The following is a 26,758-nucleotide window of genomic DNA, read 5'->3' on the forward strand; positions in this document are numbered from 1 at the left end:
ATTTTTTGACAGACTTCCTTTGTCCTTGGGAACACTTTAGGCTATATTTTTTCTCAGTCTTAACATTTTCAAGTAGCAAATTCCAAAATTGTTTGCCACTTTTCGTGTGGTCCCGCCTTGCCGCAGTACATCTATTATTTACATTTATGGTTCCTGATTAACTATAATATTTACTGGTGATCACTTCTTCAATAAATTACAATACAGAAAAAAGTCATCTGACTTCCAACTAACTAAGAGATAACTGTCAAATGCAAAACTGAGAGTGAGTGCGAAACTGTAACATCTGCCTCAATTTAAATTTTTGTCTGCTGTTTTTTTTATTGTTGTTGTATTGACTTCAAATCGTTATGAGAGAGGGAGCAGGGATGTACCAACAAGAATATACAACAAAAGGATGAAAGTCTTTAGAACTTGGAAATATAGCGATGGCTGAATTAAAAAGAGTTACACCATGTTACAGTTTTGCTCGTCACTGTATATACACACTAATGTGGAGACAGTGCATTTGTGCTTGAACATGTTACAGCCCGAGAACAGTAGGCACAGAACAGCGGGAAACTAAATTAAGAGCGATTTCTTTTAGAATTGAATAAGTTTTTAGCAACCTACAGTGATACATATAACTAATAAAAAATTCATCGAAAATATTTAGTTTAAAAAACCACATTTGGGTCTGGATTTAAGCTACTAGTTAAGAGTTTGAGTTTGAGTTAAATATTGGAATATCGTACTCATTTATTTTTTATATTTATAGCTCCTTGAATATCATGCTCTTCTTACACTTTGGTTGGCATCACACCACTGTAAGCGACACTGGCGCCTACGGGTCACTTCTCTTTTGCCATATACAACTAAAGTTTTTATGCAAAATCTTGATGCAGCTCGCCCATTATTAACTGTAAAATATCGCGGTAGTAAATTCGTGGCAGAGTAATCGTTTTTTTTGTTGATATTTGTGCTGCTTACACTCACAAGCATACGGTGGTTTCGCAAGGGCACATCAGCCTTTAAGGTTAATCGCTAAATAATGTGTTGAAAGGAGGATTCCCAAAGCGACTGAGCCAGGTAAATCATTGTAACCCAGATATGGACATGCCACGTCACTGCAATATTTCATGCAACACAGATAACAGCTTTCGAATGTACTCGCGCCACATGAACAAATATATATAATAACTACAAATATGTAGGTACATATATTATGATCTATCTATGTACATACATTAGACCGTACTAGAATTATAAGTTCGAATATTAAATATTTTTGGGAGGCAATTTAGATTTTTTTTTTGGCGAACGTAAGCGTCGTATCTTTGGTATTTACAGTAGGATCTTAAAGTATGATATATCGATGTTATTGTCTAGAGGAGACCAAACAAAATTTGGTTTCGAAATAAAATTAGTGATTAAAAAAAAATTTAAGGCGAGCTTTTATTAGTGGTTTAAAAAGAGAAATCGCCGCCCACACCACGAATTTTTCTGTGGAGTTATTTTCTCCATTTAAGGAATGTATACGTATATAATAGCTGGACATCTGCGCCACCTATAGGATTAACAGAGCAATTCTGGATAAGATAGTTAAAAGTCTTTCGTGAGACAAATGGAAGACCGATTGCAAGATAGTCCGAAAGACTTTTGTTATTCTAGCACAAAAGTCTTAGAAAAGAAGCTCTGTCATTCACCGCTCGTGGTGAAAATTTATTTTGGGAGAAAGCACTAGTGTATCATGTAGATCGGGTCGCTCCAATACTCGCAATGACCGAGTGAGCTAAGTTTTTAGTTTAAATTTTTTCCTACTTTTTAATTTAATTTTTTTTTCTGTTTCAATAATTTTTTTTTTAAATATATGTATATATTTCTCAATTTCATTTAATTTTTAGTAGATAACTTATTTTATATATTTTTTCTTTTATAATTTAATCTACTTTTAATTTCTAGATGTCCTTTCAAAAAGAAAAATATTTTTTATTTAATTTAATTTTGAGGAGCTTATCTTATTTTTTCTTTCTTATATATTTTTTTTTAGTTTCGTTTTCCTTTAATTTTTAGATTTAAGTGTTTAAAAAAGAAAAATATTTTTAAAAATTTTATTTAATTGTTAGAAACTTACTGCATTTTTTAACTTAAATTTGTTATTCGTTGTTTATTTTACTTTCTTTTAATTTTTTGATTTCATTAAATAAAAATATATATTTATTTTTATTTCATTTAATTTTTAAGATCTTTAATTTTTTTCTTTTCAAGTATATTTTATTTTTTATTTTTAACTTTTAAGTATTACTTTCTTCTATTTCGATTTTTTATTTTTTTTTAATTTAACTTTTGGTTTTATTGTTAAAAAAAAAACTTTTGGATTTCATTTAGTTTTTAAAAATATTTTTATTTAGTTTTGCTTTATTTTAATTTTCTTTTCTTTTATCTATTAGTTTTTATTGTTTTGAAAAGAAAAAAAAATATATTTATTTTATTTTATTTTATTTTTAAACAACTTATTGCTAAAAGGCCAATAGCATAACGCTAAGACCTGCTCGTTAGCAGACCTTTCGATTAGTAAAGAGCTTTCAAGATAGTTGCCAGAATTGACAATTGTCTTACGAAAGATTAAGGTGAGTTGAAAGACAATAGCCAGAGTTGCCCTGTAATTCATCTTTTGTGTTGCATTACCATCGGGTTCTGAGCTAAGTTTGAAGTTTAAAGTGTCTAGCTCATCGCAAAGTTAGATGAAAATTGATTGCAAGATTTGACTACACATAGGTGAAACTTGATAAAGCTTGTAAAATACTTTACGGTATTTTGAACTTTTTTGTTCGCTTTTAAGATGGAACGGTCTAATGTACATACTTATTACATAAACAGATATGCCTAAATTTGTGCCACAAATTCATTTTGGCGCGCAATTCTTCCGCATTATGGCATCTCAGTAGAGTGTTTTAATCTGCAGTGCATGCCACAATTTTCATAGCGAATACCAGCGTGCTATCGCTGCCGCTATTGTAAGGAGGCTCACATCACCTCTAAGCGCTATCGGCCTTTGCGCGCACCCGAACTTGCCAAGCCAATGATCGTATCAATGAAATAGTTACATGCCATTGCTAGAGATGGGCTTTTAAGTTTGCTGGAGTTGCAACACCTATGACTACCGGCAATTTTTTTAATGCATGTAGCAGGCATATGTACACACATACATACATATATGGACACACATATTTCTCATTCACTGGCTCGTGGTTAAGGCCAAAAGTCACGAGTTTAAATGCATTTCACTCACATGTAGTATGACACGCAACGAAATTGAAATAAATTTTCTTTATGGCTCATAAAAATTAAATCGCATGAGATTGTGTAGGCCACAAACGCTGCGCACTTTAGCAACTTGTACAAAGTATAGGCTCAACTGCCTTCAATTTATTTTAGCTATTTTCAAGCAATTTGCCGAATCTGACTTTTGTTACATGCCGCCCGTCGTCGCGAACGCCTTGCGGCAGGCGCTTTTGCACGCAATTAAGCATTTGTTGCGTATGCTTTAGCGCTCGTATACAATTGATTTTTCGCTGCAGTGCACTTTTTTATTTTGTTGCATCATTTGCAATGTACGAAAATCTCTACTATCAGCAACTTGCCACAAATAAATCTGCGGCTTTCATTGCTCATTTGTCAATCAGCGATTTACTATGATTTTCTTCACTTCAACAACGCCCAATAGTCAAGCGATGTATGCATGTGCGTACGCATGTATGTACGTGCAACACACTTCCAGCCACGTACCGCTCTATATTGACTTTTGCTGCAGCAAATGCCAGTCAGTTGGCGAACCACTCAGTCAGCACTTCAGTGCCGCCTAGACGAATTGTAAACAATTCATCAGCATTTGTGCACTCGTGTTGCAAATTGTTGAACTTGCTTGCAACTGCGTTATTCATCACTGCAGCTACATACATACATATTTAAGTCGAAGTGTTAGCGCTGTCAACAGCAATGCTTTGTTGCACGTATTATATATTCTTTGCTGCTAGTGCCGATGGCAAGCAGCCGGAACAAATGACTTGCATATGTGGCTTGGCATATTAGCTGCCACAACCTTGATTTGTTGCCACTTGTTCCCACTTCTATGCGTTTCCTTTTTGTTTTTTTTTTTTCTTTGCAAATCTTGGCTTCGAATGTCAGTTGCCTCGTTGCTGCTGCAAATATTACCCTTTTGTTGAACAAATTGCTTGCGCAATACATACTTTATGTCTACTTTTGTGCGTTGATTGACAAACTCTCACATGCCACATGCCAAATGCTGCATATAGCAGCTGAATATTTTGAATGACGCTCATTTCGCGCTTCACTGCCACACATTTTGTTGCATTTTTTCGCGTCATTCCTTTTCTTCTTCGCTTTCTTGCCGCAAATTATATCTCATGCTTGATAAGCCTTGTGTCGATCATGTTGCATGAGGGTGTAGCAATGTGTCGCAAGCACGCATATTTAGAGAAGCATACGTTGAGTGAGTTATCTTTGAGTTTCTCTTTCTTTTGCAGCGGTTTTTTCATCCTTCAATCTTCAACCCGTTTACTTTATTCTTCTTTGTCTTTGCTTGTCGGTTTTTGTTGGCGCAGCAAAAAGTTGCATTGAATTGGTGTTGATTGATAACGCCACGGGCGGTCGCTTTTTACAGCACTTCTGCTTTTGTCCAACGCCTCCTGCTGCTTTGCTGTTGCTTTTTATGCTCACAAGAATTGGTTTCTTTCTTATGTATTTAGCAAGGCATGGAATTTATTATGCGCAATTGTTATCAGTAATTCTCGGAATAAATAAAAACAATTTGGTTTAATTTATTGTTTCCTCTACTTCAATTTGTTTGGTTTTTTCGCAAACTTTTTCTCACAATATCGATGCCAAAATGGGAACGATTATATTTGGGAAAATCGTGGCTGATGATAAGTGATGTGAAGCGCCTAAATATTTAAGAAAATACATTTCTTTACCATTAAATCTCGTTCACATATGTTGACAGATAATAAGAACGCTAACTTGATGGAATGCAGTTCGAGTTGAGTCTCTATTAAAAAATGGGAAAATATTTGAAATAACTTTTAAACTTTGCCGGAGCTAGAGTATGGCCATCTGTTCCTATAATGTACCGCAGCCAGAGGAGCGGCTGTATGTATTTATAATATTTTGTGTTGTAAAGTTCATAAAGGCCCACGGGTCTATACTTCTACTAAATCTGAAAAAAACTGCCTCAACACTGTGCGTCGCGAGACACCTTTAAAGTTATTTCATTGTTCATTGAGGCTGAACCTGCTCAATATAAATTTTTGCAGCCAATTTCAAGGACGACATTCTTACCGATGTGAATGCTTCTTCCCGCCTACAAAATAATGTAATTGTCAATGCGCTGACGCTTTACTTAATGGCTGTAGGCACTTTCTTTGGTTCTCATTCACTTCCAGCTAGAATTGGTTTGCTTCGTTATTCCATATAGGAACATACTAGTACTTAATTTAGTTGTTGTTGCCAGATAATTTGCTTTTAATATAGGGTGCGCACTGCTACGGGTCCGTTGTGTGATTTTATTCCCCTGTATGCTGGAAATAGCATCGCGTTTGATTAGAAATATTGTTAAGGTACCATGGCATCTATAAGAGATGGGTGCTATCGTAATTTCCAATCAAGTGATGTAACTTCAAAATATGAAAAAGTTTTGATGACCATCTCGTTACCACTGAGGATGACAACTATCTCATTTTGATAGTCCCTGCTTAGGTTTGTCTCCATACGCAGACTTCTGACTGAAATATATTCCAGCGCCTTCCTATTGGATTTACTGGATAAACTGGCTCTATTTCGCAACACAGGTCTTATTTTATTCCCTCATTTGATTTGGAGTCATCGGTGTACAAGTGTGGGGTACTAATCTAAACACACCTTTACATAATGTAAATAGGAACTCCATGGTACTTTGCTGCGCAATGCTATGCTGAACCGTTTCTCAAATACTATTTCCCGCGGCGTTTTATGTCTAAAAATTAGCGCAAAAGGGATATGGGGCCTTATTTTTCGCTTTTCTGAGATGATATATAACCTTCCCTCTGCGAGCAAGAGCGCACTGCTTTCGTAATACAAGCATAAGTCAGACGTCGAAACTTTGTGAGCAACTGTTTCACGTCGCCTGGTCGTATTTTAGTGCCAAGCTACCACCCCACATCGACTGCTCGGTGGAAGATCGACCTATTTCGGCAGCCAGTTCCAAAATGTCCTATCTAAAAAAACACTTCAAGAACGCCCTATTTCAGAATTTGGTTGAAGAACGCCCTATCTCAGAATGCAGTTAAAAAACACCCTATCTCACTTCAAAATATATTGAAAATGTTATGATGTAGGGCGTTTTTGAATCGGCAGCTGACGAATTCAGAAATAGGGCGCTCTTGAAAAGTTGTTTATTGTTGTTGTTATTAATCTGAATCGGCATCCCTACAATACAATTTCTCAAGCCCATTAAATATTCCAATAGAAATTTGGTGTTTTTTTTCCGAGAAAAAACGCGATTTTTCTTGGGTTTTAGTGGTTTTTCAAATTCAAAACTAGGCAACACTGCTTCTTAGTTTATCTTAAAACTGTTCAGAGAGCAGAAGTGAGTGTCACGGGGCAAAATTAGAGACAGAATTTGGTAGATGAGCATAGACCCGCGCGAATATCTTAGCGACAAAAAATAATAATCAAATATCCCTAATGTCTGGAAGCGAGAGATACAAGTAGCCTAATGGATGTGTTTGTGCTTATGCTAGTGCAATAAATTCCCATGTTTCAGAAAACGGCTCGAACGGCCGAACTTAGGATCAGTTACTAGATATTAAGTTAGGTTGAGCCACTAGCAGCAAAAAAATTATCAAATTTTCATCAAAATTTCAAGCTATTCATCAAAATTTTTACGAAAATTTCGGGTTTAATACCTCATAAAGTTTGAAACCTTTATTTATATAATTTTAACTACAGTATGATATATTTACATTAAAAAAAAAAAATTTTTACTAATTTACGAAATTCCACCTTATTATTTAAAAAAGAGTGGTGGTAAGCTTTGCTTGGCTACGAGTGAATGGAGTGAATTTTCTACCGACAAAATATCAAGCCTTTCTCGTACTACGCACATTGCTGCATGTAATTTTTATTTGCACTTAAAAATATTCCCACATTCTAAACGAAGTCGGGCATTCTATCGCAAAGCGCTTGTAAACATATTTATTTACCGACAAACAGTCGTACTTCAAAATGAGAAGAATTTTACTGCGTGTATATACATGCTTATGTACAAATATATGCATTTAAATAAAATTTTTTGTATGAAAATACATTCATAGCGCTTAGCAATAAATAGTCCACATATGAGTACTTAACTCATTGGTTCAACACTTCAACTTATTGACACACATTTGATGGCATAACAACACTTCAAACAGCCAAGCACGCATACGCACGCACTGAAATTCCATGCCAATTTTAGACGACACTTTTGTATGATTTTCTCTTTATTATTTTTTTTTTTGTCAATGGATTTGGTCTCTTTTTGTATAATGGAAAAAATCAAATTTTATTTACTCAAAAGCACTTATGAGCCGGCAAGAATATAAAGTTAAACATTTGTTGACACTTTTACTTGTACGACAAATAGACAAGCAAATAGACAGAGGGGCGGACAGACGGTATTGGATGGAGCAGACGCAAAAATATGAAAGCAAAGCGATACATCTCGCCAGTCTTCCATAAGAACTAACAGCCATAAATATATGAATAGACATGTGTTTTTATTTGAGGGGTATATTGGAGGAAAAGCGCACCATAAATCTATCATGGAAGTACTTAAGAAACATCAATTGTCGCATGTACTAACGCCACAAATCTCAACAGTAAAAAATAAAAACAAAAAATATCAAATTTTTTTTTTTTAAACGCGCCAAGCACTGTTCTTTAGCTGAGATTGCCATGGAGAGCGTCAGATGAGACCGCGTGAAATGTAAGTGATGTGGCATTAGCGACAAATTTTAATGCGGCGTACAATTAAGATTTTCTTTCTTTTTTGTTTTCGCCTCAATGCGGCACAGCAAGTCACCCAGTCCTTGGATGTGCTCGCTGTTTGCTGACTGCTGGTGGTGACGTAAGCGCAGATCAACGACTTGCAACATGTCAGTGCGTAGATGCTTGCCTCTTATTTTTTTTTTTCTCTTTTGTTGCCTTGTTGAAGTATTTTTGTCACACCAAAACTGTTGCTTTCAACATATCCCAGGGACTGAATTTCGCTTTTGAAAAGTTGCATTTGGAAAAAATTAGCCAGCTCATTTTTAAATTTAGCCGAGGAGGAAGAATTATTTTTGAAGCTAATGACAAGGTGCCAAAAAGTGCACGCATATGTTTGTAAGCAACGTACGTATGTATGTATATGTATGTTACATGTAGGTGCAATAGTATGTGAACATGGGTACTGATATACTAGAGTAAGTACTGTGAGATGTAAGGATATGAATATGAATGTGAGTGTGAATATGAATACGAGTATGAGTGAGAGTATCAGAATGAATATGAATATGAGTATGAATATGGATATGAGTATGAGTATGCATTTGAGTATACGCTTGAATATGAGTACGAATTCGAGTATTGATATGAATATGAGTACGAATATGATTATAAATATGAATTTGAATCTGGATATGAAAGTGAAAATGAATACGAATGTGATTACGAATATGAGTACATATGAGTGTGAATTTAAACATTATAATTTAAATGAGTAGTAATAAGAGTATTTAAACGGTTAAGCAAAACCGTAAGAACTAAATCTGTGGGAAATTTATATTCCCAAAAAAGTTGCTTCCATCTCTCTTAACCTAAATTTAGTCAGTTGCGGAAGTTCTCGTGATTATGTTTGTACATAACTTAAATACATATATATGTATGTATATAGATACATGAAGGTGCAATAGTATGTGAACTTAAATACATGCTAGATTAAGTACTGTGAGATATATACTAATAATATGTATGCGAATCCGAATATGAGTATGAATATGAATACGGATATGAGTGTGAGTATGAGTACGTATATAAGTATTAATATGGATATGAGTATAGGTATGAGTGTGAGTATGCAATTGAGTATGCGCTTCAATATGAGTACGAATATGATTATATATATGAATATGAATCTGGATATGAAAGTGAAAATGAATACGAAAGTGATTACGAATATGAGTATGAATAAGAGTACATATGAGTGTAGACTTAAACATTAGAATTAAAATGATTATGAATAAGAATTCTTAAATGGGTAAGCAAGACCGTAACAATTAAATCTGTGGGAAATTTATATTCTAGATAAAGTTGCTTACATCTCTCCAAACCTGAATTTAATCAGTTGCTCAGACACACTTGAAAGTTCTCGTGATTTTCCTTTGATTATTTTCATTTTGGCACACCTTTACGACACACTGTTGTGAATAATTCATCAAAATGCTAAGCAAATTCAACAACCTGTCTACTGTCTGGGCCATCGCTGACTCACTTATGAACTGACTGACTAATGAAATAGGAGAAAACGGAGAAGAGGCAGTAAATACACTCCGAGGCTGTATTGTATCAACACAGGCTGGCGCTTAGGCCACCGGGAATGCAGTGGGCGCTTTTACGATTACAGCGTACTTTGCGCGGAGTGAGTGATTGACTTACGGTCTAACTGACTGACTGTCTGAATGCACTTGTACCAGCGAGTAAATAAATGTATGTATGGTATGTACGTGAAGACTGAGTGCAGAGTGCGAGTATATGGCGGCGCAATTAAATTTTGTTGCTGCTCTTGCAAAGTAAACTTTCAAAGCTTTTACGCTTTGCTTGCGGTCGACGAAATCCTCGCGTTAAACTTCAACAAATCCAATGGACATAGACGAATGTTTTATTTTTTCTTTTCATTTTATGCTTTTATTTCTTAGTTTTTTCATTGCCTCGAATTGTGCTCCACTGCATTTTGATGAGTTTTGGCTTTTTGTTGTCATTTGTTTTTATGTTTACTGTTGTTCACTTCTATCTTTCGAGTTGTTTTTAGAAATCTTTGTTTGTTATTTGTGTCTGCTTTTTGTTGTTTTTCTTTCATCCCTGGCTTTGTATTTTTACAACTTTTCCGCTACAATTCACTTTCATCATTTAAAACACAAAAATCATCTTTCAACGTTCGCATATCAAAATCTTCTCTATGAAATGTGCCAACCCCCCAGGTAGGATGTTGATGTTTTAATTGCTGTTGTTCCTTCTTACCTAGTAAGTGCAACTTCCAGTAAGCAGCAATGGCAATATACATGATGGGGAATAGTATTCGTAAGATTGTAATTAAAATGTTTTATTTCATACTCGCAAAGCTGTATTAAGTGCTATGGGATGAAAAGTCAACAGCCTCAATTGCAAAGCCTTTGAAAATCTCTTAAATCTATTTTGTTAGTATTTCATTGATTTCTCAACTCTAAAGGTAAATATAAATATTTTAGACCGATAAACATAGGGACTTACTCGGCGCACTTAATCTACATTGTATTAAAATTAGAAATGCCTTTCAAATGAATAAGAGAACCAGGTCGATTCAAATCCGTAGGCAGCTAATTTTGAGAAAAGGTAAGAGCACACACACACACACATAGTATGTATTTTTTTATTAAAATAGATTAAAAATGAAAAAGAAGTGATTGTGACCAATTTAATATATACAAAGATGAATATTATTTGATAATATTACTACAAATGCATTCGATTTCAATTGAGTTTCCACATACAGTAGGGCTGCCAGACGTCCTGGTTTTCTAGGATTTGTCCTGGTTTTAGAAAATTGTCCTGGTGTCCTGGTACATGCCTAAATTGTCCTAGTTTTTTAATGAATGTCAATGCAGACGCCCATTTCGTTTTTGTCAGATTTTTGCTATGTAAAAAGGTTAAGAATTCTGTTATCGGAAACCGAAAATCGATAACGAAACGATTTTTCTAACGTTTTGAACAATACCTGGTGAGTTTACTTTCTTTCTGTTTAGTTTTTTTTTGTTAAGGCCTTACTGTGCGTGATATTTTGACCCTTATTCTTATTACTTTAATATTATTATTGGAAACGGCTCTAAAGGCTGGTTTCCACTATGTCAAATTCGATGACATTTGTCGTCAAATAGGTGAAAACACATTGTCAATTAGGACTAAAAATCGGTCTATCGATTGACTTAGGTCAAAATCGTTCTTCGGTCGTGAACATGTGCTGCCAAATCGGCTATCGGTCCATTTTTGGCCAATAATATAATCGGTAAAGGTTTGGATAGAGGAGATAAAGTTGTGTCAAAATATGTCGAGAAATTTTGTTGTCAAAATATGACACCGTGAAAACAAGCTTTAGTGATTTTGCTAAAATTTTGTATTCAGATAACGTTTTGCATTTTGAGGCTATCTGTATTGGTGTTATCTCCGAAAATATTCGTATAGGGTTGCCACCTATTTTCAATTAGTTAAAAATAAAATAAAGCATCATTATATTCAAAAATATTTTTAAATAGGGTTGCCATCTCTTTTCCATTTTTTTGTGTCGAAAATTAAGATACAATATTACTAATTATGGGTATTAAAAGAAAAGTCTTAAACAACTATTTGCCTAGATGGTTAGTGTTATGCCTTAGAATATTAGTGCAAGGTTGCCACTTATTTTCGATTTTACAAAAATTTAGCTAAAGCATTTTATTGCTAGTAGGATATGAAAGCATTGCATTCTTCTTTTTGTTGTATCTATGCAGATATCTGACTATGAATTCGGAGTAGTTTTGCGATTACTATCCTCAAATTTATAACAACAACAGCACACAAGTAAAGTAAAGCGCCACAAATTAGCGCCAAAACGAAGTGGCAAATGCGTTAAATACCAAATTCAATTTACACACTTACATATTGCTTACAACTTAAAAGGAAGACGAATAAGCAAAGGTAAGTACCTTAGTTCGACTAGACAAGCAGCAGACGCAAGCTGCTAATGTATGCAAGCGCCACACACATATTTTTGCCTTTCGCTTTCTTTTTTTTTGTTTTGGAAGCACTTGCGAAGTGCGAAAACAAAAATAAGGAATTTAAAATTTATTTGCATCTCTTTCTACACTTACCAGCAATTTGTAAAGTGGCCTTACGACTCACAGCCTTGCCCACATGATTCTTCGCCACACACCAATAGACGCCGCTGTCTTGTTCCTTTTTGCTCATCATAGTGCGATAGAAGAAGAGCGCGCCATCCTTGAATAAAACGCGATGTGATTTCTTTTCGTTTGTGTTTACCGGTTCGCCATCCTAAAGGCGGGAAGGAATAAGAAAAATGTGGAGATGTGAAAAAAATTTATTTAAATGTAAGAAAAATATTGGTAAGTGTAAGGCAAAAATCAAAAAAAAAAAAATTTTGTGTAAAAATATTTATGTGCTGGCAAGGCAAACGAGTTAGGCTTTTAGAGCAATTGCAAGAAGACACAGCACTTTACCACTTTTCTTTTTTGCTTGGAGAGGCACGAAGGATAAGCAAACTACTCACATCGGCGCAATACAGAAGTGGTTTTAAACAGTGCTGATCAATTGTCTAAATACTCTTCTCCTTTGAACTAGTTTCAGTCTAGTTTCCATATCTAATAGTTCAGTTACATAAAGGTCTTCATAGTCATTGAAGAATCTTATTTTTAATTATGACTTTGATCGCCACTTTCGTTATACATATTCGAGTCATGCCTAATTCTGTACTAAATTTTGTAGGTACTCATTTGCTGAATGAAGCGCTTTAACGGGTATGGAGCTGGTATGCATGCAACTAGTTCTTTTGAGCGACTGCCTTTAATTTTACTATAAAAAAATTTTAGTATTCAGGCTAAAATTTACCTTACTATTCAATTTATTATTGTTTTTTTTTTAACCGCTTGTGGCAAACACTTTACCACACTCATCTACAAAAGAAAAATATTCTTGCCCTTTGTCAGCCTATACCCAGTTGATTTGCAGTCGCACGAAGTTATCAAGCTGCAAGAGACAAACCACAATTTTTGTTTTTGCATAACAAACTTTTGCGGTTTAACTCTCCTTGTCTCTGTGGAAATGTGGCATTGTGAGTTTTTATTTATTTTTCTTGTTTTTTTTTTTCGAGCATACATAGTGCAATTGAATTAAAGATTTACACTGTAGGTGGCAGCACTGTCAGACATGTGTTGCATGCCACTTTCGTTTTCATGATTTACATGTATGCACTAGTAGGTACTTTTCTGTGCGGCTGCGACAAATGCGGTTGACGGTGCTTTTAGGTTTTTTTCACTGTTTTGTGGTTTTGGTGTCATTTTACAAAAAGTATTGCAGTGAAAGGCAGACATTTGGTGTACATATGTACATAAGTAGATATCTAGGTAAGTGCGGTAATTACTTGTTGTAAGGTGTTGTATAAATTTATGTATAATGAAAATTATTTACATAATGGTGCAACACATAATACATAATTTTATTGTCAACCATTTAAACATAAACGATAATTAAAAGCACTATGCTTAAAAAACGTGTAGTTAAAATTTTAATTGTACTATTTTTAATAAAACGCCCACTCAACAATTTATTCTTTAACCATTTATACATATGAGGCCATGAGAGTCAGAGTAGTCTATTTGAATTTTTAATTTTTTGTTTTTAGTAATATGAGAAATAGGGATCTACAAATAATAAATAAGGTGTTTTACTGAAAAGTTCAATCCGCCTACGATATGCTATATACCTATCGGGGCAAAATAAAATTAAAAGGGCGTGCGTCGGTCTATTATCGTTTCGATTATTGTAACTCATTTTAAGCTGCATCTCAATATTTTTTTTCCCCTTCGGCTACCCTGGATTTTAAGGCCTCATGTAAAGTAATAGCTATAACAAAAAGAACTAACTGATCTTTTAAGTATGATCCAAATATCTTAACCCTTAAATGCATGAATTTTTCTTACGGTCTGAAAAAACTTTATATGGAATCTATACCCATATAATTTCAGAATATGAAAACAAAAACCACCTAATTTTTTTTTTAAGATTTTATTTAAAAAATATGTGCTGTTGCATATCTACATGCATGCAATTTTTGAGAGCAATTGTGTGTGTCTTATTGAAGCAAAACGAGACTCCACAATTTTCACAGCTTGTTAGCGTGTAACCCGTTTTTATTTTCGCGTGGGCTAATTTGGAGTCAATGCCCAACATTATATGTTGATAGATCCTTAAGAAGAATATACCTGTACTGGTCCTCGCCTTTTCTTAGCTGGGAGACCCCACACAATCCTGTTTTCAACACTAAGTCTTCCACGCGTAAATGCATGGAGTTGCAGAAATACACGTCTTCTTGAATTTGCATAGAGCTGCAGATCTACAATATTCACATAAACACAATTTTAGCAAATACCACATTTATAAAGCAAATTTTTATTTATTTAACACTGAATTATAAATTTCTAGGTAATGTATGGAAATTCTTTATACACTACCGTTAGAAAATAAACCATTTTAGCTTGGGAAAAAACGAGCAGCAAAGGCTTAAAATTAAATAAAAAAATGAAGATATATTGCAGTTTGTGATTTATTTACAACATCGTACATTGGTACAATATTCTTATTGTAATACTCATTTGAAGGGTATGTTGCATTTTTGCACACTATGCATTTAAGGGTTAAAATATTGTAAAAACATTTTCGTATAAACCTTTGCCTTTGATGGACATATTAAAATCGTTTCCATTTCCAACGTACACCGATTTCGAGGGCAAATACACCGTCATTAATTTGAATTCAAATTTCTAAAACTTTAATTACACTGGTTTACAGCAAAAATGTTCTATGGATGCCACTATCCAATTCCTATGTAGAATTACTCGATGATTCTGAAAATCGAGTAACTTTTTTTTCTATGGATACGTTTTCTAGATGTTTGCAATTTACCGTTATTCAGTTTAAAGCAAAAACAATTTAAAAATCTTAATATAAAATACTGAAAATGAAATTTAGTGAAATTCTCCATAAACCGTATACACATCACTTTCCGATAGGGCTTATAGTTTCTGACAAATTAATTAATCATTCCAGTTTTTTTATTTTTTAATGAAAAAACGAAAAATATCAAACTTTAACAGAAGAAAAATTAAAAAAATAACAGGTTCTGTGCCAAATTTTTGCATTTGTACTAAAGCCTGTTCTGTTACAAAAAAAAATCAAGTTACTGATGAAGAAAATCGATGGATAATTACGAAATAATGAGTGGTGAAATGAAACTCCGCAAAGATTTTTTGTATGAAATACGAGCAGTACAGCGTGTTACTCGGGTGTACGTGGCGTTGGTACAAAGCTCAATAAAAATAATAAAAAAAAAAAACTATTTATTTTGATGATAATTTTTTTTTTAGGGAACTCTACCATTGTTTTCAACTAGTTTTAATTGTGTAACATTTATTAACTAGAACAAAAGAATCGATTTTCTTCAAAATTGGTAATTTTTCTGCAGTTTGCACTAAAAAATTTAATACAAATTAACAAAAGTTCAAAAATCAGGCTCAAATGGTCTTTTGCAAATTTTATTAGCTTTCTTTTAACAAAAAAGTTAATGAAAGTGAGTGAAAAATGAAGTCTCCCTAAATACCATTTTTTAACCACTCTGCAGCGGGCGATGCCAAACCACCTAGTGTACTCCATTTGTGTAACAACATCAAGATGCACATCACAAATTGGAAGAGAAGCTTGGCCAAACACTTAGCAAAAGTGTAACCGCCAAAATATTATTACATATTATTAAAAAAACGTAGTTTCTAATAAGGGACATATGTTTTTCTTTGTATTAAAAGTTCTTAAATGGTTAATATTAATGCGTAAAAGGTGTTGTTTTAGGAATTTATCTTCTGTAATATTTTTTTTTTGGTGCAAATGGGAAAAAGTTCGTATAGAAATAGTCTCAACACGCGATGCAACTTCTAGGAAACAAGTGAAAAGCATTTTAAAATTTTATAAGAATTACTTTTACTTTGCCACATATCGTCGCTTGACGTGCAATACCTGGATAATTTTTCTAAACTTTTTAATTATTTTCTAGCTGCACTTATTAAATATGAACTTCTTCCGTAATTAGGTAAGTAGGCAAACATTGAGACAAAGTATCCAAAATAAATTTTTTTTTGTTTGCCACCTCACATGTGGTAGGTACTACATTTCAATACTTCACTATAACAATTTAGTTACCCAAATAATAGTTAATTAAATTTTTTCAATTCCATTTTTTTACGTATGTACATCCTAGTCCGCAACTGAAAACTCATTCAGCGCACTCCCAATAACGTCTAGCCATTACCACTACAATACTACGTAGACACAATATTTCAGCATATCCTCAAGCTTCAAATTTATTACATTTCAAATTGTAAGTGATTTTATTGCTATCGTATTGCCGGGATTTACATTTTCGATTGTTTTATTCAATGCAAATCAAAAACAAAAAAAAAAAAAACGAGCAATGAGAAAACAATAGTGGATCGAGAGAAAAGTTAAATAAAATTGCTGCCACACGAGCAAGAGCTATAACTATAAGGTACGAAGGCTATGTAAATGTGCATGGAAAGTACGGAGTTTAATACACTGACGAGCAGTAGTAATCCTATGTCAAGCTATTGCGCAAACATACATACATACATGTGTATATCAACGCCTCGGCACCCGTCAAGTGCTCTCAGCTAAAGTCCTTCTTGCGCCTATTGAATATAAATATAACACACGGCACCACACTTTCACACAAAAATCCCCGTACAAACTATCTCTCCATTTTAGTGCTGCTGTGTGAGTGATGTGCAGATATATTGATTGTGTAAATATCTTTGTGTATGCACATATGGGCGTTGTTATCCTCGTAACTATATTTGAACATTTTTATTATTTTTGTTTTTTTTTTTTGTGCAGCGCATGGACTTACCTTAAACCATTCAATTGTCGGTTCCGGTTTGCCTTCGACTTTGCAATTCAGTGTGGCAGGTTCATTCTTTTTCACAACCAAATCTGTGGGATGCTCGATTATACGCGGTGATTGATATTGAGCTGCAAAGAGAACGAAAAAAAAAAATACAAAATGAGTGAAAGCCATAGTTGAGATACGAAAATGTAAAAAACTAAATAGTTTGATTGCTGGAAAAGAGTTGAACTAAAAAATTGTACGGAAATTCAAGCTAACAAAAAATTTTCACTAAATGTGCCGACTTAACTACGGAAGCAGCACGAACAATGCGTTAGCTAACGCCAGGGAACACTGCAAACGGTTAAGCATTGCAGATAGTAAATATTTTTTTTTTTTTTTTTTTTTTTTTTTTTTAGTGTGGCACGTCCAGAGACTAAAACATTTACATAAATAGATTCGCCCTTCACTGCTATAATCTTCAATGTATGTATGTAGTGGTTGGTGTCCAAATGTGGGTTGGTTTATTGTTGAAACGTGTCTGTGTTTTTGACTGCGTGTTTTGAAGGGATTTGAATCCTTTTGGTTACACTAAGCTGATATGGAGGCATTTTGTTTTTTTTTTTTTGTATTTTATTTCTAAAAAAATACATATTATTTTATTTGTAGGAATTTTATTTTGTTGCATTGATCAACAAAGTGCTGTGGTGGCACGCAGATTAGTTTTGTACGAAACGTGTCGATTGCAAACATTTTTTTTATTTCAGTTGCATACAAAGCTTTGAGCAACAGCTTTGACATGAGCGCTTGGGGATTACGTAGAAGGTGGCAAGAAGAAATAAAATAAAGTTTTTTTGGAAAAATATTTGTTGGTAACATAAAGTTTTATATAAATATTAGCAGTTTCGAAGCCGAACAGGAAGTGTATATCTGTTTTGGGAGAAAGGATTTTCACATTTTAATTCAGCTATAAATTAGTGCTTCTTCAAATCTTTCTGAGCTAGCTTAAATATACCTACACTTTAAATAAAAATATATTTCTATGAAAGCAGTAAAATGAATGCGAGTAGCATGCTTGGAAATGAAATACGATTTTTAGGAAGAAAGGAGTTTTGGATTTTTTGTTTGCGGACGGTGTTTTATTTTCTTCCATACAAAAAAAAATTGCCAAAAATCCACGCAATATTTTAGCAACTTCATACTTGCACTTTATTGTACTAAAACTGGATGTGCTATAAATCTGCGTACTTTCAAAATCTGAATAGAAAATTTTATTGAATTTTCTTAAGTTTTGCACAAAGTTTAGAGATATAATATTTACTTTTTTTTGATGGAACTATATTTTTATACGAAATTATCGAAAATAAATTAGATTGAAAAAATTTGCATACATGAATTGCTAAAAATTCTCTATACCAATACTTTTGTTCGTCACTGTGTGTAGCAAGTTCCATCAAGCTTTCCAACAGAAATTAAAATTTTCTAAGAGCTGATGGAAGCAGCGAAATAACCGCTAAAATTAAATTTGCAGAGCAAATGCTCCTTTCAAAATAAATATTTGAAAGCATTTATTTCAGATTCTTTTGAGAATTTTTAATCAAAGTAAATTTTTGAAACTTTATCGCCGCAATGCTTCGCCAAGATTTTCAAGCAACCGAGAACTTTCCATTATAAAATTAATGCCCTTTTCGAAAATTTTAAGCATTTTACGAAATTTAAACAAATTAATTTGGCAGCATTATTAATTGCATGGCAACGGTGTAGCTATCGCATATTTCGCGAAATGTTTTTTAACAGTCTGCTTGGCGGAAAAGTTCTTTCCTTGAATTCTGTTTATACGCCGCAGACCTTAAAATCATTGTTTGAGTATGAGTTTGAAGCTCAACGAAGCCTTTTATGAGCTCCCAAATTAATTAAAACTGCGCCTACAGCGTCTCCATCGTACACAACGTCTGTGTTGTAGGTGCCGATGGTAGGCAATGTGTACCTATTAATTTCTTTTTTTTTAAACTTTTTTTGAGTGCAAAAATTGCTTCAGAAAATAAAAATTTCACTCGCCGAGTATCGATGTAAAACTCATTAAAAATGAAAATCACGTTCCTGTTAACATTGGGCGGGCTGCGTATGTCTCTATAATCAACGTCAATGACATGCAACAGCAGTAGATACCTACATATATACTTAGTATATGTATATTCATACAGTGTATGGTAGTTGCTAACTACCGACTTACGCCCGCATTGCCGCCACTGCCAGTAACCAATTTAATGCATATTCAACAAATTATTAATATGCCACTTAACGACCGGGTTGGCCGTGCATAACATTCGCACAATTCATTGAGCTAACAGGTGTCAATGTATACAGCACACAGCTACATATACAACTGCTTATCATACCTTCATATCTATAGATATATGGAGTTGCAGAGTGCAAACGAGCGCGGCTAACGAGGCTTACTATATATGGGGCGTTCCATACCAAAATGGACAGGGTTCGCACTTCATGGGTTTGATTTGTTTCAAATTTTTAAGGTTGATTGATAAGCATTAAATATGAAATTTGAGCTTGATTAATACTCTGAGTATTGCGCAATATTTAAGTATAGTATTACGGGGTGCACTCTACAATAATTTGAGTCATGATTTTTTTTTACAACGAAGTTGAGTAAAATGAGTACATTACAAATTTACAAATTTTAAAATTTTTTTTTTATTTTTTTTTGAGTATGCAGTAGCCCATTCAATTTTAGTGCAAAAAAGTGCAGTGTAAAAAAAAATCCATAAATCAAATTATTGTAGAGTGCACCCCATAATATTATACTCAAATATTGCGCAATACCAGAGCTACCTACCATTGTGATTTTTTTCAAACTTTTTTGAGATGGCATATTTTCAAAAACTAATTTTTTTATCAAAAAATTTGTATGTGAAAGAGTTTTCAAGAAAAAATTTTAAAAATATTTCTTTTCATAGATAATTTTGATGTGTATATGTGTGTGTTTTTTTTTTCAAATTTTTTCCTCAACCCGTTCTCGGGATATTTGGAAAACTATTAAATCGATTCGTTTTTGGTTTTTGTGCTGTAAAGTTTTTAAAAATGTATTAATCAAGCTCAAATTTCATATTTATTTATTATTTATGTTTATGAAGTGTGAACCTCGTCCATTTTGGTATGGAACGCCCCATATGTAGCTGCTACTCAACGGATGGATGGCTGTTGCTCTGTGTTGACTGTGCGCAAACAGTTAAGTAATAGAAATATTATCCTGCAATGAGTTGATCAACGTCAAAGTCAACTCACTACTGCCGGCGATGTCGAGTTGTTGCAGGATGATGTTGCAATTTCGTGCTCAGACAAAGACCCCACTCCACCACACTTTTGTGATAAGGACACACCTGCCCAGACGACTAAAGGATGCTTGTGTATCTTTGGTTGTTGGCAAACAACTTGCAACATGACGTTTTGAAGGCAATCACATTGACGTAAATACATAGGTATTGAGTGCGACCGTAGCGTTGCGGTCAATCGAATCGACTACGTCCATTGGCTACAAAAATACCCACAGCAAAAATTGAAATCTGAAAAAGCTAAGCTTGAGCGGCAGGGGAAAGTGGTGGGAATATTAGCAGCATGAATGTGACCAACAAAAGTCACAAGGACAACAACCAGCGCACTAATAAAAACAAAGTTAACTAAAAAAAGCAGCAACAACAACAAAATCAAATTACCCTACTTCTGGCCAATAGTTGACTTTGAAGAGGTAAATTGTTGCAATGGCAAGCAGACATTTTTTTGGTCATGTTGCACGTACTAAACTCGTACAGATGTGTGTTTTTATGCTAACTCGCTGGAAAATTTGAAATATACAAGGTAGGTATTTGTATTGCTAACACTGGCAAAACGGCAAAGTCCAGACACTGTCAGGGCTACTAAGGAAGTAAAGGAAATTTGAAGCATGCTATGCAGACACACATAATTACATGCATAAATACCAAGTAGATGAAGGGTTAGCTGAACATAGCAGTTTGTATGCCATATAGTTTAACGGCGGTCGTTATTAGCAACCGCCTTTACCAACAAGTCTGCCAACAAGCCTGCCAACGGCCGTCATATTATATAGAGGTACCAAAGTATTCAGGCATAAAAAAAGTTGGTCAACAGCTAAATATATGTGCGCGCTTATGTAAATATCTCAAATCAAGTGTTTACAGTACTGTAACTACAATTAATACAAACGCGCATATCGTTTTAGTAACGTCCCCCCAATTTAACGGCATTGATTTATGCAACTTTTTTGTGAAAATTCAAAGAGCAATAACTAAACATTGGGTTGGCAAAGTCGCGCTGGGAACTTGCTACAAGGAAAGCTAATACGACATTCTATATCATTCTATTAATACAGCAGGACAAAGGCATAGGAAGTGTTCTAGGGTCTCCCTTGTTCCCGTCCACGTGAGTTTCCTGCAAACTTCATTGACAGCGATCCCTATTTTGTTTGCGTGCGCAGCCAAGATGCTACATATGTTCTGTTAGGACAGCTATAACAATTTTTTAGTCTCTTTATGCCAGCGATAATATAAACCGCACATGACTTTAGCTACTTTACAGATGCTTAGCGCATTCCATCTCGATATAGTCTGTTAATGTATTTGTTTTTGTTATTTTTTGGCCTTATAAGAATTATATTCAACAATTTATATTGAGCTCCAGGCCGTTTTTTAAATGAAAATTTATTGTGGAAAAGCAACAATAATTTGAAAAAAATTGTAGAAGTGATAGCTATTTCGGAAATCACCACATTTCCTCATCAGACTTCTTTCAGTAGGATTCGAACCGACGATCCCACTGACTCAGCCAGTTGCCTATGCACCGTGCTAAGTACGCCTTGTAAATTATGGTTTGCTTTTTTCCACAATTTTCATTTTTGTTATGCCAACACAATCAAGCGCAGCTATTATTCCGCTGCAATTCACTTGATCATGTGGTTGTTGGTATTGTTGGTTTTCCATTTTTTCAAATTATTGTTGCTTTTCCACAATAAATTTTCATTTAAAAACGGCCTCGAGATCAATATAAATTGTTGAATATGTCTGTTAAGTTAGTTAAAAAAGTTTATATATTTACTTTTACGTATGTATGAATCCCCAAATATTTATCGTTCTGCGAAGAACATAGATTGCAACCATAGGGCCATGGTAGGCCGATTTTTTGTGAAATCCACGAAAATTCTGTCACTGGATTCGAATATATGGTATTGTCTTTTCCTGGATTTTGCCAAAAAATATTTTAAATTATCAATCATATTTTAAAAGCTTTTTACGACGGCACACAGAAGAAATTATGGCCGAAACGCTTACATTGTCAGTGTCATTAGCCGAATGCTCAGCATAAATACCACGGTATGTAATGAAAACAACCTATGGAAGGGCTTCAGGCATCACAAGTCGCCACCAATATGGAAGTCATTAAGTACTATAATGGTAAATACAAATGGCGAATTGACGTATGGTCAACAAATATCACGAGCTTTTGTTCATTAAGGCATACCACTACAATAACACTTTGACGCAATAGTTTAGCCCACTGACGTTGAAAGGAAACCAAGGTAACCAAGCAAATTGGCCAAATTAGACACCCGAGGTGAGTAAATATGTATAACTGCAGCACAGTACTGAATTCTTGTCGTGCAATTAAATTATCGGAGAATGTTTCTGTCACAAACATCTGGTACATTTCCACCCCTCTTGTTGTAGTAAGTAAGTTGTTGTTTCTCACCTATCTAGCCTACAACAGTTGTCTGATTGCCGAATGCGTTGTGCCCAAATACATCCCCACCATTCTACACTACATCATTCCCTAGTGCTCCCAACACTCCTCTCATCATTTTCTCATGCTGACGTAGCACCGACAATATATCGCACACGTTTACGGTCAATATCACCGCAAACCTCCACAAAGCATTTTTGTCCGTTCACTCCTGGTGATGTGCATATAGTACATATGTACATATTTCTCATCTCGGTTATCGTGTCTGCCACGTAATTAGCATACTTTGATTACATTTTAATAATGCGAATGGCTGGCGCTGACGCTGACGTTGGCTCTTCCGTTGCTGTAAAATATCCAATCAGTGTTGCCACGGATACATTTTTTTTCCTACCAAGACCAACTAAAACCTACCGAAAATTTGTTAAGTTTTTAACTTTTTTTCAAATGCCAATTTTATTAAAAATGTAGATACCTTCGTCGTCGGTATCATAATTAATATCATTGCACACCAGTCCCTTTCAGGAATTCTAATCTTGTAGGGTTTGTAGAAGCATAGCTAGGGTTTATCCAGGAATGGCTTTAGCACCTCCAAATGACCTCGAAGATCTCTAATTTGCTTGCTCATCATATTGGGAATTCATAGCGCGCCACAGCACGCCTCTTTTTCAAACAGAGTAGACAAAGGAGGAACGCCTGTAATGACACCAAGGGCATCCGCTGGACAGGCCCATAGCTTCTGTGATGGCCTCGCGGATTAGTCGGTGCAGCTTGCTGAAGGTGGCACCCGCCTATACTTGCTTAGCCACCTCTGGCCACCAGACCAGTGCCGTATATGTGGAAAGGGGGCTTACTACGGTATTGAAATACGAATAGGTTACCATGAAGAATCTGTCAGGTGGATAATGGTGGTTTTCGGAGGATATACACACACATGTTTCTAAAATGTTTGGAGTTACATACTTCATATTTATCGCAAATAAAAATTATTGTCCCGGAACCTACCAAAATCCAGTCTAGCCTACCAACCTACCAAATGGGAAAAAAACCTACCAGTTTTGCCAGGAAATGCCCATGTTTGGCAACACTGTACCCAATGATATTTTTCGTGCTCTTCTCTGGCTTTTCACGAATTTCTACTGCGAATCTTGACAGATTGTGGCCGTGCAGTGCGGGTATGTTGATATACATTTGTAGATATATACACATGTATGAAAGAACTTGAGCGTATCCCTCTGTCTATGAATAGCTGAAAGTGTTATTTAACCACACAGACAGTTAAGGTTGTGTAAAAGGCAGCATGACCCTTTTTCATCTCTTAATATTTTAATTTTATTTCAATATTATTATTTTTCCTTTTTTTTTTTTTGCTATGACGTTGACTTTGCAAATTTTAACTTACACAATTTTAATTGACCACAGCCTATCATTGCCATAAGAGTATAGCTCCACAATTAGTGGTGTGTGCTTTTAACCAGACCCACCTGCCTTCATGTACTTCGACAAGCTGAATCCGAAGCTGAGGTCCGTTTGACTCGGACACCCTCAAAATTTCGAGTAAATTGCAAAAGTTGCGAATTTTTTGTAATTTCATGCAGGTTTCGCATTTACTTTTCGTGGACATGCTTGTTAAGGGGATTTTTCATATCGCCTCCATTTTTCTTTGACTCTTTTTTCTTGCTGCATACAACTTTTTCCTCTATTCTGTACCTACTGTGTATGTTGGCGAACGTAATACTTAATTATAATGCGCAAAAAGGCGTCAACACTGGTCACTTTTGCGAGTGACACTTTGACAGCGACGGTGACACCGGTGCTTATAGAGTAGGTGGTACAGCAGCAATGAAGAAAGTGGTTGTGGTTGCGGAAAAGAGGGAGTGAAGCGAAATTGCGGCTATTCATTTTTGTTTGTGGCAGTTGGACAGGTGTCGTCGTATTGGCCTTATTAGTGGCAAAGTCACGGGAGAGTTAATTTACGACGCGGTATTGGGATTATGGATTCGTAGGCGAAGAAGGAAAATCTTATGAGGGAAAGTCTACTTAAAGAATAGTAATTAAATGTAATTAGAAAAAAATATGCACCACTTCATAGTGTCTACATATGTATATGTGCGTATGTAAGCCAAGCACTGTCAAAATCTTGCTCACATATAAACTCCCTGGAGGTATTTGTCTCTGGTCTCTCAAACCATAGAGCTAACAAAATACTGGCTTTCCAACATTTAGAGATACATACATACATATTTATAAGTCATGTATAGTATGCGTGTATGTGTTTGTAATTTTTTATGGATGAAGCTGTCAAAATAATTGACAGTTGTTCTGTTGGTGCTGCTGCTTGTTGGCTTGTACGTGCAAAAATGCATATTTTCATAATAGCAAACCCTCAAAGTCGTCTCCCACGCCTTCTTATTAAGTATGACAATGGAAGATGGAGCAAGCACATACCGGCAATATCATGCAATACGTTGTACATATGTACAAGCAACATGCAACTTGCCGCATGCAACTTGACGAAACCCAAGTTGTATTGCCAAGCATGCCACCCTTAACAGTTCTGTGGCTACATGAGGGTGCCCACTCGCTTATTGCTTATTTACTGCCATGTATGCACAGTTTGCTTACCAGCGCACGCCATTGACACTTTGACATTTCTGACAACATTTGACTTTTGGCAAAAGTCAATAATGCAAGTGCCAAGATAATAAAAATAACATAGGTACCATACAACGTATGAAATGATCAAATATGTCCATACATTCACAAAGGCACATGGGAGCAGGCAGCTGTGTTCGTAGGTAAGGGTCTGGCAAAAATACATATAAATGTTGCATGCCACAATGCATGTAATTCGCCATAACTAAATGTGTACGTGCTTGGTGCGAAAGTGAAGCATATAGAGCGATAAAGTAAAAACTCAATTGGAAAACTCACACATGTACATGCATCCTTATATATATGTATGTGCGTCTATCATCCCCTCTGAACTTAGAGTAAGTTGAAAGCAGAAAAATCAAAGGAATGAGTGTCTGTTATTGATAAAGATTTCTGCATTGGCCCTTGCATATCAATAGAAAATTTTATGACATCCCATATGCATATGTTTGTAACAAAGTGCCTGCATATATAGCATATGAATTCATAAATGGCAATGCGTGACAATAAAATGCCAGCGCCACAGAATAAGGACACTACAACTACAACTACTTACTTTCTGTCATGAAAATATTAAATAAACTCTCGACTATTTGGTGGAGTTTGGGGGTTCAGCTCGAATTTCCTTTAACACACGCGCACCACAATCATGCACCAAAGTGACTCCCCCTTTTCGTGAATTTTTTCTTGTAGCTGAAGAAAATGCTTATACGCCCATTAGTATGCCACAGATAAGACACTGGCGGGTAGAGACATATCCATTTTCCCTCCATTTGCCAAACCGCTGTTGGTGTTAAACATTCGATAATTTTTCTTAAGCGTGAAATGCATTATAATGATGGATAATGTGCGTTTACTCATATGCGCTAGCAGTAATTATTGCTTCTGTTTACTGACTGCGCCTTTGTGTATGCTATTCTATGCGCGTTCAATGTTGCTTCACTCTACTGTACTTGTAGTAGTACTTTCTCTTGATTGCGCGTTTTTGTTGATTACACATCAATTAAAGTAATGCGCGAAATGACAGCTTTGCTTTGATGGAGTGAAGTAACATGTTTTTTATGCAAAGCTATCTGACATTCCCGTGAGAAAATCCTTTGAGTTGTAAAAGTCGTAGTGACATTTCATAAAACGAAGAAAGCAAGTGACAGTGGGGAATAGGCGAAAAAAGCAGAAATTATGAAAAACGATGATTGAGCTTTTAAGAGTGAGAAAACCAATTTAGTTGGAAGTAAGTATATGTTTTTTGTTAACTAAAAAATAAGAAAAAATAAATCTTAAAATTGATGATATCTTGGAGAAAATGATTATGTACATACAGTGACTCAAACAAATGACTGCGTGTGTTTTTTTTTTTTAATATTC

General features: G+C 34.9%; 1 protein-coding gene across 3 annotated transcripts in view; it reads right to left on the reverse strand.

The window, feature by feature from the left end:
* robo1 (roundabout guidance receptor 1) overlaps positions 1–26,758 on the reverse strand; it is a 285,387-nt gene that overhangs the window by 119,993 nt on the left and 138,636 nt on the right. For all 3 annotated transcript variants that reach the window (XR_001846813.1, XM_017610129.1, XM_017610117.1), the window contains exons 2-3: positions 16,994–17,115; positions 12,156–12,336 (exon numbers count right to left, since the gene is read on the reverse strand). Coding sequence is in view for 2 of the 3 variants with exons in the window: in XM_017610129.1 (XP_017465618.1) it covers positions 12,156–12,336; positions 16,994–17,115 (303 nt within the window). In the remaining variant the exon portion in view is untranslated. The remainder of the gene's footprint in view (positions 1–12,155; positions 12,337–16,993; positions 17,116–26,758) is intronic.

This window comes from Rhagoletis zephyria, unplaced genomic scaffold, assembly GCF_001687245.7.
Source record: "Rhagoletis zephyria isolate East Lansing unplaced genomic scaffold, Rhagoletis_zephyria_1.1 Rzeph_scaffold_00011, whole genome shotgun sequence".
NCBI lineage: Eukaryota > Metazoa > Arthropoda > Insecta > Diptera > Tephritidae > Rhagoletis > Rhagoletis zephyria.